The sequence below is a fragment of the Saccostrea echinata genome, unplaced genomic scaffold, assembly GCF_033153115.1.
Source record: "Saccostrea echinata isolate AGI-Se365-2 ecotype Australia unplaced genomic scaffold, CSIRO_AGI_Sech_v1 ptg000009l, whole genome shotgun sequence".
Lineage (NCBI taxonomy): Eukaryota > Metazoa > Mollusca > Bivalvia > Ostreida > Ostreidae > Saccostrea > Saccostrea echinata.
The window spans coordinates 26870074-26885108 of record NW_026889758.1 but is presented as its reverse complement, the minus strand read 5'-3'; the positions used below and the strand labels follow the sequence as shown (position 1 = coordinate 26885108).

The 15035-nt window shown below is 37.6% G+C and overlaps 1 protein-coding gene across 1 annotated transcript; it reads left to right on the top strand.

The window, feature by feature from the left end:
- Positions 1–274: 274 nt before the first annotated feature.
- LOC133182123 (DNA replication licensing factor mcm5-like) lies at positions 275–11455 on the top strand. The gene is made up of 15 exons (XM_061316848.1): positions 275–468; positions 610–736; positions 3228–3356; positions 3454–3626; positions 3746–3901; positions 4189–4270; positions 4363–4622; positions 4957–5137; positions 5334–5474; positions 5703–5879; positions 9663–9778; positions 9863–9991; positions 10112–10254; positions 10500–10627; positions 11097–11455. Exons 1-15 carry the CDS (start codon positions 314–316, stop codon positions 11196–11198), a joined length of 2199 nt encoding a protein of 732 aa, XP_061172832.1. The 5' UTR covers positions 275–313; the 3' UTR covers positions 11199–11455.
- The last annotated feature ends 3580 nt before the right edge of the window (positions 11456–15035 follow it).

The following is a 15035-nucleotide window of genomic DNA, read 5'->3' as shown; positions in this document are numbered from 1 at the left end:
TAATGAAATAGACTTTGTTCAAAGTCAAAAGTTTCAATTTTACTGTAGACTGCATTAAAATATTTAGATGAATCACCAGAGAGATAAGTATTATTATTTTATTTTATGTCGATGATGCTTTTTTTCTTTTTTTTTTTTTAACAATGTTTCATTGCAATATTGTCCGCATCGAATGGCTGATTGATATATTGTACAGGCCGACTTCAGGCAAGTACAACTTATCTTTATTTTATTCGGAACACATCTGACTTTACTGAAGAAAAAAAATCCGCCAAAGTTTCGCGCCAATTGTACACACGTGAACAAAACAAAGATGGCAGGGTTTGACGAAGGTGGAGTATTCTTCAGTGATAACTTCGGATCGGAGGAGCAAACAGATGATAATCAAATCAACAGGCAACAAGTGAAGAAACGTTTAAAGGATTTCATACGTCAATTCCACGAGGGAAACTTTTCGTACACCTATAGGTGACTATCGTCTTTCGTGTCTCAGTAAAATGTAGATTACTTACGATCTATTGTCAATTTATTTACTGTAGATTAGTAAGATTCGAAGGGATTATCTTCATCTTGTTCTTACTTTTGTTTTAACCAACAATTGAATTTCAGAGACCAGTTGAAACGGAATTACAACTTGGGACAATACTGGCTTGAAGTGGAAATTGAAGATGTTTCCAGCTTTGACGAAGCGCTTGGAGAGAAGATATCAAAACTACCAACAGAACACCTACCTTTAGTAAGTGTTAATATTCGATAATTTTTTTTAAATGTTGCTGAATCTTGAGCCATTAAAAAGGATTGTTTATACAGGTCCAGCACAATACTCTGATAAAGGTATATAGCTTGATAAAGCTATATAGCTTTATCAAGGTATTACAAATACCTTGATCAAGGTATTTTATGTAATGAAAATACCAAAAAAAGTCTAAAAAAAATTAAATTTAAAAGTCGAATTATGAGTTGTGGTCAGTGTGTTCACTTGTGCATGAAAAGTACTCGAGTATCAAAAAGACAGCATAAAAATCGAACGTCTCCTCACACGACATGCTTTTAAACTGATTTTTTTGTGTTTGAGTACTTTACATGCATGCATGAATTTACTGACAACTCAGAATTTGACTTTCAGTATTTTTTTTTTAGGATTTTCTTTGTATTTTTAGGTCACCTGAGTCACTCAGGTGACCTATTGCTATCTCTTTTCGTCCGTCGTCGTGCGGGTGTGCGTCGGGCGTAAACTTTTCACATTTTCGACTTCTTCTCTAGAACCACTGGGCCAATTTTCACCAAACTTGCCACAAACTATCCTTGGGTAAAGATGATTCAAGTTTGTTGAAATGAAGGGCCATGCCTTCTTCCAAGGGGTGATAAATAAGAATTCTTGAAAAATTAATGGTATCTTTTAAAAATCTTCTTCTCAAAAACCACTGGACCAGGTAAGATGAAATTTGTATGGAAACATCCTCAAGTAGTGTAGACTCAAGTTTGTTCAAATCATAACCCCTGGGGGTAGGGTGGGGCCACAATGGAGGATCAAAGTTTTACATAGAAATATATAGGAAAAATCTTTAAAAATCTTCTTCTCAAGAACAGCTAAGCCCTGATTGCTCATATTTATGTGGAAGCATCTTCAGGTAGTGTTGATTCGATTTTGTTCAAATCATGACCCCCGAGGGTAGGATGGGGCCACAATGGATGATCAAAGTTTACAAAGAAATATATAGGAAAATCTTTTAAATTAAATCTTCTCAAGAACAGCAAAGCCATGATGAGTCATATTTATATGGAAGCATTCTCAGGTAGTGTAGATTCAAGTTTGTTCAAATCATGACCCCAGGGGTAGGGCGGGGCCACAATGGATGATCAAAGTTTACATAAAAATATATAGGAAAAATCTTTAAAAATCTTCTTCTCAAAAACAGCAAAGTTGTGATGAGTCGTATTTATATGGATGCATCCTCAGGTATTGTAGATTCAAGTTGGTGGGGCCACAATGGGGAATCAAAGTCTTACATAGGAATATATAGGAAAATTTCTTCTTCTGAAGAACTGCAAAGCCATGATTAGTCATTTTAATATAATCAAAATTTTACATAGAAGTACATAGAAAAAGTCATTAAAAATTGAAAAATTCTTTTCTCAAGAACAGCAAATCCATGATTGGTTATATTTACGTGGAAACATCCTTAGCTAGTATAGATTCAAGTTTGTTCAAATCATATGACTCTGGACTCTTGGGATAGGGTGGGGCCACAAGGGAAAATCAAAGATTTACAAAAGCTTCTTCTATCAGTTTATTTTACACTCTATGGATCTATGGATTGTTGTTTTATACTCAGGTGACCGTTAAGGCTCTTGGGCCTCGTCATTACATAAAATACCTTGATCAAGGTATTTGTAATACCTTGATAAAGCTACATAGCTTTATCAAGCTATATACCTTTATCAGGGTATTGTGCTGGACCTGTTAAAAATAAATTCAGGATTGCAAGTAGCAGTTACAAGGTTGAGCACCACACTGTGGTTTTACCAGGTCCACTCCAAAGACTATTTCTACCTACATAGCTATTAATAGCTACCTAGGTATATAAACCTATCTGAAGTAGCTATTTTAACCTACCTTTTGCATTACTTGCATTTTGTGGACAAATGGACGAACTGTGCAACATGATGGTGTCAGAGTACCAAATTTCATGATACAGTCACACTGATGATGAATACAACTAAATTTTGGCCAGAAATGATTACTTCGTAAATTAATAATTTTGCATAGCAATTAATGCAAAATTGGCAATTGACTAAGTAAACATTTTTTGGCCAAAATTTTGTCGCACATTTCTGACTGGGAACCAAAGCATCCAGATAATGAGGCTTCACTATAGCATTATTTTGCTGACATTTTAAAGAACCTGTTCTCAGCACATGATTCAAGGACTATTTAGGAGATAATTATGAGTGTTTTATGAAGCATATGAGTAACATATCCCCTGAAATATATACTGAAATGGAAAAAAAATAATAAGATGAACAGGACAGAGTTTGGCATATATACAGTGTAATATTTAATAGCCACGTGAGTTACATTTGTTTAAACTTCACTCACCAAAAGTTTAGGAGATATGTTAACTGTAAACCCGCAGTTTTGTTTTAATTGTCTTTATATACATACAAGTTTTTCATTGCTATTGCGTGTACACCACAATTATTTTTCATGCTTTATTTCTTTAAAGTTTGAAGATGCTGCAAAAGAAGTCGCTGATGAAGTGACTCGCCCTCGCCCTGAAGGTGAAGAGGATGTCCATGACATACAAGTCATGTTGTTGTCCAGTGCCAATCCCTGTGGACTACGAGATCTCAAGGTTAGGATACCATCAGTAATTTCTTATTGTATCCATTTCTGTGATACCCACTTTTGTTCATTTAAAGCACAATGAAAGCTAACATTGTGTTTTACAGTCAGAACAAATGGCCAGGTTGGTGAAAATTCCTGGTATTATTATAGCAGCATCAGCCATCAAGGCAAAAGCAACCAAACTGACTATCCAGTGCAGAAGCTGTAAAAATACACTGAATAACATTCCTGTGAATCCTGGTCTGGAAGGGTATGCTTTGCCAAGGAAATGCAACACGTAAGTACAGAATGCACTAAAAGATATCCAGAAAATGATCAGTAGTCTTTGTCAGCTGAATTCCACATGATTTATTCTCTTCTCTTTTTTAATGTAATGACCATGTTACATTTTTCAAGTGAACAGGCAGGAAGACCCAAGTGTCCAGTTGACCCATTTTACATTGTGCCAGATAAATGTAAATGTGTGGATTTCCAGGTCCTTAAACTCCAGGAAGCCCCTGAGGCTGTGCCTAATGGAGAACTGCCAAGACACATGCAGCTCTATTGTGACAGGTGAGGACAGGCATAACATTGTTGTCACGATCTGTTGAAAGTTTTCCTAGATACCCAGTTGGAAGGAAAGTTGTTCATTTCTCCTTGTCCATATACAGTTAATCACAATTACAGCAAACACATTTATAATGAATTCATGCTTACAGGGATGTGATTTTCATTCCCCATTGTTTTCAAACTTGCATGTATTATAAACTTGTCAGATATACCAAGTTAGATTTAATTTTTTCCCCTGGTCCTTCATTATTAGTGTGTTTTTTACAGTATCAACAAACTTTGTTTTTCAGGTACATGTGTGATAAAGTTGTGCCTGGTAACAGAGTAACTGTAGTAGGAATTTACTCCATCAAAAAGACCGGCAAACCAACAGTAAGTGTTTGTTTATACAGTGTAAAATGAAATAAGAATTTAAGTATGATGAATCAGATTCTAGTGAAAAGCATGCAATGTACTCTTTGTAGAAAGGAGGTGGACGAGACAAAGTAAATGTGGGAATAAGAAACCCCTACTTCAGGGTCCTGGGTATAAAAGTGGACAATGATGGATCAGGAAGAGGAGGGGCTGCCCCCATCACACCTGGAGATGAGGAAGAGTTCAGAAGAATGGCTAATGACCCAAACATATATGAAACCATAGCCAGAAGTATTGCACCCTCTATCTATGGAAGTTTGGATATTAAAAAGGCTATCTCTTGCCTTTTGTTTGGAGGATCAAGAAAGAGGTAAACATTACATGTGTCACTGAGAATTTGTGTCACTGTATTTATAGTCATTCTGTCTGTTTACCCTGCCATAATTACTGTAAAAGTATTACATTTAGCTGTGTATTCTTTATAGCGCTTTTTGCAGAGATCAACTTCCGCTAATTCAAGTACAATGATAAATGTCTTGCACATGTAGATATAAATAAGAACATAAGGAAATGCGCTAAATCAAATCTTCACTAACTTGTTCAAAAATCAGTTTCCACCAAATATTGTGCATGCTGAATATAAAACATTTACATTATTTTTATTTCTGAAAAAAAACCCTGCAGAATCATTCCATCTATTTTAGAATGCCAGATGGATTGATGAGGAGAGGTGATGTTAATATATTGATGTTGGGAGATCCAGGTACAGCCAAATCCCAGCTTCTGAAGTTTGTGGAGAGATGTTCTCCTATTGGTGTGTACACATCTGGAAAAGGGAGCAGTGCAGCTGGTTTGACAGCATCAGTTATGAGGGATCCACAAACAGTAAAATCCTTAAACTTAGCGTACCTGATATGATTTCATAATGTATAAGTTCACTATAAGCATTGGTTTTTCAAGAATTTGTAGAACAAATGATTTTTAGATAAAGTGCATTTAAACTTTAACTTGTTTCAAGTTTTTCAGCAGCTTTGTGTTTTTTGCTGTAGTTAATGTAATAAATAATTATGGTGATTTACAGAGGAACTTTGTTATGGAGGGAGGAGCTATGGTGCTAGCTGATGGTGGAGTGGTTTGTATTGACGAGTTTGACAAAATGAGAGAGGATGACAGAGTAGCCATTCATGAAGCTATGGAACAGCAGACCATATCAATTGCAAAAGCAAGAAAGCTTTATTTATTTAGTGTGTACAAAGAATTGATAATAAAATGGAAAAAAAAAAATTTAAGTCAATGTAATATTTGCAGCATCATACAGAATTTCTTGTAGCCTCTCATAAAAGATGAAATTTTGCTTCCAAATAAAGAAAGTTTCCTCATTTAGAGGTATTTTGACATAGAATTTATACTATGTAAGTTCTAATATTAATGTTAAAATTTTGTTTTTTAGGCTGGAATCACTACAACCTTGAACTCTCGGTGTTCAGTTCTAGCTGCAGCAAACAGCGTGTATGGTCGCTGGGATGAGACCAAGGGAGAAGAGAATATAGATTTCATGCCGACCATTCTGTCTAGATTTGACATGATATTTATTGTTAAGGATGAGCACAATGAATCCCGAGATGTGGTAAGTGCATGTTTGCCTTTTTAGCTCACCTGAGCTGAAAGCTCAAGTGAGCTTTTCTGATCACCCGATGTCCGTCCGTCTGTAAACTTTTCACATTTTTAGCTCACCTCGACGAAGTCGAGATGAGCTTATGCTATACCCCCGGCGTTGGCGTCGGCGTCCCGGTTAAAGTTTTAGGAGCAAGTCCCATTCCCAAGTTACTATAAGCCCTACCTGGACCAAACTTGCATGGATGATGCATCTAGAATGGACACTGCCACACTTGCTTCGGATGCTGGATCTGACCTAGATTTTCCAGATGAGTGACCAGGTTAAAGTTTTTGGAGCAGGTCCATTCCCAAGGAACTATACGCCCCACCTGAACCAAACTTGTATGGATGATGCATCTAGGGATGGACACTACCACACTTGCTTCGGATGCTGGATCTGACCTAGATTTTCCAGATGAGTGACCAGGTTAAAGTTTTTGGAGCAGATCCATTCCCAAGTAACTATAAGCCCTACCTGGACCAAACTTGCATGGATGATGCATCTAGGGATGGACACTACCACACTTGCTTCGGATGCTGGATCTGACCTAGATTTTCCAGATGAGTGACCAGGTTAAAGTTTTTGGAGCAGGTCCATTCCCAAGTAACTATACGCCCTACCTGGACCAAACTTGCATGGATGATGCATCTAGGGATGAACACTACACACTTGCTTCGGATGCTGAATCTGACCTAGATTTTCCAGATGAGTGACCAGGTTAAAGTTTTTGGAGCAGATCCATTCCCAAGTAACTATAAGCCCTACCTGGACCAAACTTGCATGGATGATGCATCTAGGGATGGACACTACCACACTTGCTTCGGATGCTGGATCTGACCTAGATTTTCCAGATGAGTGACCAGGTTAAAGTTTTTGGAGCAGGTCCATTCCCAAGTAACTATACGCCCTACCTGGACCAAACTTGCATGGATGATGCATCTAGGGATGAACACTACACACTTGCTTCGGATGCTGGATCTGACCTAGATTTTCCAGATGAGTGACCAGGTTAAAGTTTTTGGAGCAGATCCATTCCCAAGTAACTATAAGCCCTACCTGGACCAAACTTGCATGGATGATGCATCTAGGGATGGACACTACCACACTTGCTTCGGATGCTGAATCTAATCTAGATTTTCCAGATGAGTGACCAGGTTAAAGTTTTTGGAGCAGGTCCATTCCCAAGTAACTATAGGCCCTACCTGAACCAAATTTGCATGGATGATGCATCTAGGGATGGACACTACCACACTTGCTTCGGATGCTGAATCTGACCTAGATTTTCCAGATGAGTGACCAGGTTAAAGTTTTTGGAGCAGATCCATTCCCAAGTAACTATAGGCCCTACCTGAACCAAACTTGCATGGATGATGCATATAGGGATGGACACTACCACACTTGCTTCGGATGCTGGATCTGACCTAGATTTTTCCAGATGAGTGACCAGGTTAAAGTTTTTGGAGCAGGTCCATTCCCAAGTAACTATTAGCCCTACCTGGACCAAACTTGCATGCATGATGCATCTAGGGATGGACACTACCACACTTGCTTCAGATGCTGAATCTAACCTAGATTTTCCAGATGAGTGACCAGGTTAAAGTTTTTGGAGCAGATCCTTTCCCAAGTAACTATAGGCCCTACCTGAACCAAACTTGCATGGATGATGCATCTAGGGATGGACACTACCACACTTGCTTCGGATGCTGAATCTGACCTAGATTTTCCAGATGAGTGACCAGGTTAAAGTTTTTGGAGCAGATCCTTTCCCAAGTAACTATAGGCCCTACCTGAACCAAACTTGCATGGATGATGCATATAGGGATGGACACTACCACACTTGCTTCGGATGCTGGATCTGACCTAGATTTTCCAGATGAGTGACCAGGTTAAAGTTTTTGGAGCAGGTCCATTCCCAAGTAACTATACGCCCTACCTGGACCAAACTTGCATGGATGATGCATCTAGGGATGAACACTACACACTTGCTTCGGATGCTGAATCTGACCTAGATTTTCCAGATGAGTGACCAGGTTAAAGTTTTTTGAGCAGGTCTATTTCCAAGTAATTATAAGTCCTTCTTAAACCAAACTTGTATAGATATTGATCTTGGGATGTACACTAACTAGAAAAAATATGATGTGAGATTTGCCTTACTTATAGATAACCTTCGTCGAGGTGAGCTTCGTAATCTTTGATTACCTATGTTTGACTTCTTCTCAAGAACCACTGGGCCAATTTTAACCAAACTTGGTACAAAGCATCCTTGGGTGAAGGTGAGTTTAAATTGTAAAAATGAAGGGCCATGTCCCCATCAAAGGGGAGATAATCAAGATAATACAAAAATTGGGTGGGTGCATTAAAAAATCTTCTTCTCAAGAACCACTGGGCCAGAAAGGCTGAAACTTATGTGGAAGCATCCTGGGGTAATGTAGATACTAAATTGTTCAAATCATGACCCCCGGGGGTAGGCGGGTCCACAATAGGAAATCCAAGTTTTACATTGAAATATATAGTAAAAATCTTTAAAAATCTTCTCATGAACCACTTGGCCAGAAAAGCTGAAACTTATGTGGAAGCATCCTTGGGTAGTGTAGATTCTATATTTTTCAAATCATGATCCCTGGGGGTAGGGCGGGGCCACAATAGGGAATCCAAGTTTTACATTGAAACATATAGTAAAAATCTTTAAAAATCTCCTCAAGAACCACTGGGCCAGAGAAACTGAAACTTATGTGGAAGCATTCTAGGATAATGTAGATTCTAAATTGTTCAATCATGACCCCCAGGGGTAGGGTGGGGCCACAATAGGAGATCCAAGTTTTACATTGAAATATATAGTAAAAATCTTTAAAAATCTTCTTCTCATGAACCACTGGGCCAGAAAAGCTGAAACTTATGTGGAAGCATTCTGGGGTAATGTAGATTCTAAATTGTTCAAATCATGACCCCAAGGGGTAGGGCGGGGCCACAATAAGTACTGGGGGGGGGAGAAATAGGTGAAAAACAGCAAGACCAAAGTTACTCAGGGGAGCGTTGTGGCCCATGGGCCTCTTGTTTTATATCCCCACTCCAAAGGAAAGGGGGGTATACTGTTTTACCCATGTATGTGTGTCTGTCCGTAACAAATTTTCATTGCAGTTTTCTCAGCAACTACTTATTGCAGATGCTTGAAATTTTAGCACAATCTTTGTTTAGGCATGCCATATGGTGGGACTAATTTTTGTTTGAATCCTATGTCAACTTCCTGTTTATCAGTGCGTCTGTCCATAACAAATTTTCTTCACAGTTTTCTCAGTAACTGCTCAGTGCAGATGCTTGAAATTTTAGCACAATCTTTGTTTAGGTATGCCATATGGTTGGATTCATTTGTGTATGAATTTGATGTCAACATGAGTGTATATTCACATCAGAGTGGGGGTATTACTAGTGAGCATTTGCTCACAGACTTCTTGTTTCATACTAAAACAGATTATTTCTCATACTGTAGATCACTTAATTTTCGCAACACCCTATTTTTGCAAGATAGTCATTGACTCTTTATTAGTGAGACAAAATTTTCACGAATTGTTATTATTGCTTTATATAATCTTATGGCTAATACACACGAGAGTGAAATTTTCGCGAGCACGCTGTCTCGCATAATTGTGCAAAAATAAAGTTCTCGTGTGTAAATAGTGATTTACGGTAAATAAAAAATACGGTTATATGTGGTACTCTTATCTGCTGGATTGTAAGTTCTTGTATTTTTTACAGACTCTAGCAAAGCATGTAATGAATGTGCACTTAAATGCTCTTCAAATGACAGAAGAACAATCAGAAGGAGAGATTGACCTTAACACTCTGAAGAAGTATATTCAGTACTGTAGAACGTAAGTTTCTCCAGAATCATTCATAAATTTCTTTCAGCTTATATATTTAGCCTACGTTTTGTATGAGGATGTTGCTTCTTGTAGGAAATGTGGCCCTCGTCTGTCACCGGAAGCAGCTGAGAAGTTAAAGAACAGGTATGTTTTGATGAGGAATGGTGCTGGAGAATATGAAAGGGAAACTGGCAAGAAGATCACTATTCCTATTACGGTCAGGTAAGTTGTGAATTTGACAAATGAATTCCTACAGAAGTAAAATGAAAAGATGGGGACTTGATTGAACTACTCTCCTAAACTGTGGATCTTATAGATAATACACTGTATTTACTGTTGCAGGCAATTGGAAGCCATTATCAGGATGTCTGAATCGTTGGCAAAGATGAAGTTGAAGCCTTTTGCCTCGGAGAGGGAGGTGGATGAAGCATTGAGACTGTTCCAGGTGTCCACATTAGATGCTGCAATGTCAGGAAATCTTTCTGGTTAGCTTAAACATTCATTCTTTATGCACAATTAATGAGTTGCTGTGATAGTGATATTGGAATTTTTTCTAGAGGGTTATTCAGGATCAAAGACATTGTCTTATAATCATTATTAGTAAATTAAGAGATTACTTTAGATAACAGAAGGAAAAACTTTTTAAGTAAATTCTTCTGTGTGTGAAAGAATTTAACGAACTAACCTGCTACATTTATATGAGATGATCTGAACATAGAATTTATTACAGGTGTAGAAGGATTTACAACTGAAGAAGACCAAGAGCTTTTGTCACGAATAGAGAAACAGATCAAGAGACGATTCATCATAGGTTCTCAAGTGTCGGAACATGCAATCATACAGGACTTCACAAGACAGGTAAATATTCTCAAGGTCTGAACATGCAATCTTACAGGACTTCACAAGACAAGTAAACATTCTTAAGTTTCTGAACACGCAATCATACAGAACTTCACAAAGCAAACATTCTCAAGTGTCTGAACACACATGTACAATCATACAGTACTTCACAAGACAGGAAAATACTCTCAAGGTCTGAACATGTAATCATACAGGACTTCATGAGACAGGTAAACATTCTCAAGTGGCTGAACACACACAATCATACAGGACTTCACAAGGGAGGTAAGCCTTCTCATGTGTCTGAACATGCAATCATACAGGACTTCCCAAGTCGAGCAAACGTTCACAAGTGTTGAATTATGCTAAATATACAAGACTTGACAAGACATGAAAATAACAATTCTGTTACCATACAGCATCAAAGTATAGTTAAATCACTCTTCCTAAATACATGTACTGTACATTTATTATTGTATCCTTCCAGAAATATCCAGAAAGATCCATTCAGAAAGTGTTGCATTTCATGTTGAGAAGAGGGGAGATTCAGCACAGAATGCAAAGGAAAATGTTGTATCGCGTCAAATGAGGGCTTCATTTTCATCTCTGTTGAATCTGTGAAAATGTTCTAGTGTTACCAAGGAAAGACTTAAAAAACTGTTTTGTAACTGCACATTGACATTATTATGCATAGACTTTTGTTGGGAATAAGAGGGTTATGAACTGAACTTGTAGATAAATGTAATATGTGTATTTATGCATAATGTACAAATTTCATATACAATGTATTTAATTTTGTAAACATTTTGCATGACAAATAAAAATTGTTTACAGCAGTGATGAATAGACTGAGTTTTGTGTCTGATATGTTTTTTTCTAGTATCTAGATTTTTAGCTCACCTGAGCCAAAGGCTCAAGTGAGCTTTTCTGATCAAAATTTGTCCGTTGTGTGTCGTCATCGTCGTTGTTGTTGTTGTAAACTTTTCACATTTTCATCTTCTTCTCAAGAACCACTGGGCCAATTTCAACCAAACTTGCCACAAAGTATCCTTGGGTAAAGGGGATTCAAGTTTGTTCAAATGAAGGGCCACGCCTTTTTCCAAGGGGAGATAATTAAGAATTAGTGAAAAATTAATGGCATTATTAAAAAATCTTCTTCTCAAGAACCACTGTGCTTGAAAATATGAAACTTATGTGGTAGCATCCTCAGATAGTGTAGATTCAAGTTTGTTCAAATCATGACCCCCAGGGGTCGGGTGGGGCCACAATGGGCGATCTAAGTTTTACATAGGAATACATAGGTTAAATCTCTAAAAATCTTCTACTCAAGAACAGCAAAGCCATGATTGGTCATATTTAAATGGAAGCATCCTCAGATAATGTAGATTCAAATTTGTTCAATTCATGACCCCCATGACCCCCCCCCCCCCCCCCCGAACCACTTTTTTATTTAAACTTTGCAACCTTTCAAGACTGAACTGATTTCTGCTTTTTCCTAGCCATAGTGCTCAGGTGAGCGATGTGGCCCCTGGGCCTCTTGTTATGATCTGTTGAAGGCAGAGGAGACATATGACCAGAGTTTACAAACAACATGAACCAACTAATGAAAAAACATGTCCATGTTTTCCTTTTAAACTGGCTTAAGGAAATTCTGTGTTTAGCTCACCTCAATGAAGTCGAGATGAGTTTGTGCTATACCCCTGGCATCGGCGTTTGCGTCGGCGTCCCGGTTAAAGTTTTAGGAGCAAGTCCCATTCCCAAGTAACTATAAGTCCTACCAGGACCAAACTTGCATGGATGATGCATCTAGGGATGGACACTACCACACTTGCTTTATATGCTGGATCTGACCTAGATTTTCCAGATGAGTGGCCAGGTTAAAGTTTTAGGAGCAGGTCCATTTCCAAGTAACTAAGCCCTTCCTTGACCAAATTTGCATGCATGATGCATCTAGGGATGGACACTACCACACTTGCTTCGTATGCTGGACCTGACCTAGATTTGGAGCAGTCCCGTTCCCAAGTAACTATAAGCCCTACCTGGACCAAACTTTCATGGATGAAACATCTAGGGATGTACACTAAGCAACCTGCTTTGGATGCTGGATCTGACCTAGATTAACTACATGAGTGAATTTTAGCCATATTTTAACCAAATTAGCATGGATGATGTATCTAGGGATGGACACTACCAGACTTGCTTTGAATTCTGAATCTGACCTTCATTGTCCAGATGAGTGACCAACGTAATTTTTTTGGAGTAGCTATATAATATGGCCTATTATGATTAAACTTGCATAGATGGTGCGCGCATCTAAGGATGAAAACTTCCACACTTGCTTTGAATGTTGAAACTGACCAAAATTTTCTTGATTACTAAACATGCAGGTTAAAAGTTCTTTGAGCAGGTCTATTTACAAGTAACAATAAGTCCTACTTAAACCAAACTCGCATGGATATTGATCTTGGGATGAACCCTAACTAGAAAAAAAATATTGTGTGAAATTTGTCTTACTTATAGATATTATTCGTTGAGGTGAGCTTCGTAATCTTTGATTACCTATGTTTCAACTTGGCATACTTTTATTTATAGATGGCTTTATTTATAGATGGCTTAATCTTGATAAACAGAATGGAAACTGGTTGTTGGAGATCAATGAGTATGTGCTCTGCTCTGGGAAGAAGTGCTTCTTGCAATTCCGAAATAGTTAAAAAAAAATTTACACTTTAATGAAAATTTTCTGCTTTTCTTTCTGTGATTGTGACTTGAAAGTGGTTGGGAAGCACCATAGTTCTTTTTTTTAAGTATCTTGAATTGTGGGTCGTTAATAAATGTACTATAAGGTTTTGGAAAACTTTTGAGGATGATTAATCCTTGTACAAATTGTAGTATAAACCTTTCGAGATTTTAATAACAGTACACCCATCTTGTCAACAGTTTGAACTAAAAGCTAGTACCTATAAGTGTAACATTAATTTGGATACAACAAGATGGAACAAAATGGGGGCAGGCCTAGGATGACCCCTTCAATTTATTGAAATGAAAGTTTACCAGTTTTGCTTACTTGAGGGGCATGTCAGTTAAGGAACCAGTGTGGCAACTGCCTGCTTGTATACTTGCTATATCATTATACCCTCCGCAAGGAAGTTTGGGGGGGGGGGGGTATATTTCATATTTATCGTATTGCTATCTCTTTTTCATCCGTCTTCGTGCAGCCTATGTTAACATTTGTACATTTTTCAACTTTTTCTATGAAAGGGCTGAACCAATTTCAACCAATTTTGGCATATAGCATCTACTGGTAACAAAAATTGTGAAATTTCATGATCTCTGCCCCCCCCCTGAGGGGTGGAGCTAAAACCGTCAAAATTAATGCAATTTTCAAAAATCTTCTTTACTACTGGACATAAAGCAGTCAAACTATTAGCATGATTGTAATACATGTAAGCATTGAGCTCTCTGCCAAAATTATGAAATTCATGGTCCCAGGGTCAGGGGTTCTGGTGTTTAATTAGGGTTGGGGCTGTATTGAATATATAATGAAAATGCATTATTTCTTTAAAAATCTTCTCAGTTCCTGGGTATTCAGCAAACAAGTTTGATGCATAGTTATGATTAACAAGGGTGCCTCTTCAAAATATTGAATTTCATGGGCTTTGGGTCAGGGGTTTTGATGTTAAGGTGGGGCTCTAATGAATATATAGTGAAAATGCATTTAATTTTAATTCTTTGAAATTCTTCTCTGCTTCTGGTTATTAAGACGATGAACCAAATGCATAGTTATGATGAGTAAGTGTGCCTCTTCCAAAATTGTTAATTTTATGGCCCCTGGGTCAGGGGTTCTGGTGTTGGGGCGGGGCTCTAATGATGATATAGTGAAAATGCATTTATTCTTTGAAAATCTCCTCCTCTGCTCCTGGGTATTAAGACAATGAACCAAATGCATAGTTATGATGAGCAAGGGTGCCTATCCAAAATTGTGAATTTTATGGCCCCCTGGATCACGGTTCTGGTGTTTGGGTGGGACTCTAATGATTTTAAATAGTGAAAGTGTATTATTGCTTTGAAAAATCTTCTCCTCTGCCCGTGAGTATTAAGCAAACAAACTAAATGCAATAATATAAATGTAAATGTATAATTATAAATAAATGTGTCTTCTCTGCTCCTGGGTATCTTGGAGGCAAACAGAGTGCAAAATTGTATTAAGTGAAGCAAATGAGAGTTACTCCCCTTTGCTAAATTGTGTTAATTAAGAAATCTTAGTATAAAATTTAATTAACAGGTTATTTATTGATTGAAAATAGAAGAAAGAATGTTATATATATAGAAACAAAATAAAAATGAATGTTTGGTTTAAATGAGCAAAGCATGCTCAAAGGCGGATTCTTGCTTGTAAACAGTATAAAGATTGACATAAAGATTATTG

What these genes read in the sequence shown, in the direction of transcription:
- LOC133182123 (XM_061316848.1), top strand. Translation starts at nt 314, where the DNA reads ATGGCAGGGTTTGACGAAGGTGGAGTATTCTTCAGTGATAACTTCGGA. An exon ending in ACTATTCCTATTACGGTCAG is followed by an intron (nt 9,992 to 10,111) that starts GTAAGTTGTGAA and finishes TTACTGTTGCAG; the next exon opens with GCAATTGGAAGCCATTATCA. An exon ending in TACAGGACTTCACAAGACAG is followed by an intron (nt 10,628 to 11,096) that starts GTAAATATTCTC and finishes GTATCCTTCCAG; the next exon opens with AAATATCCAGAAAGATCCAT.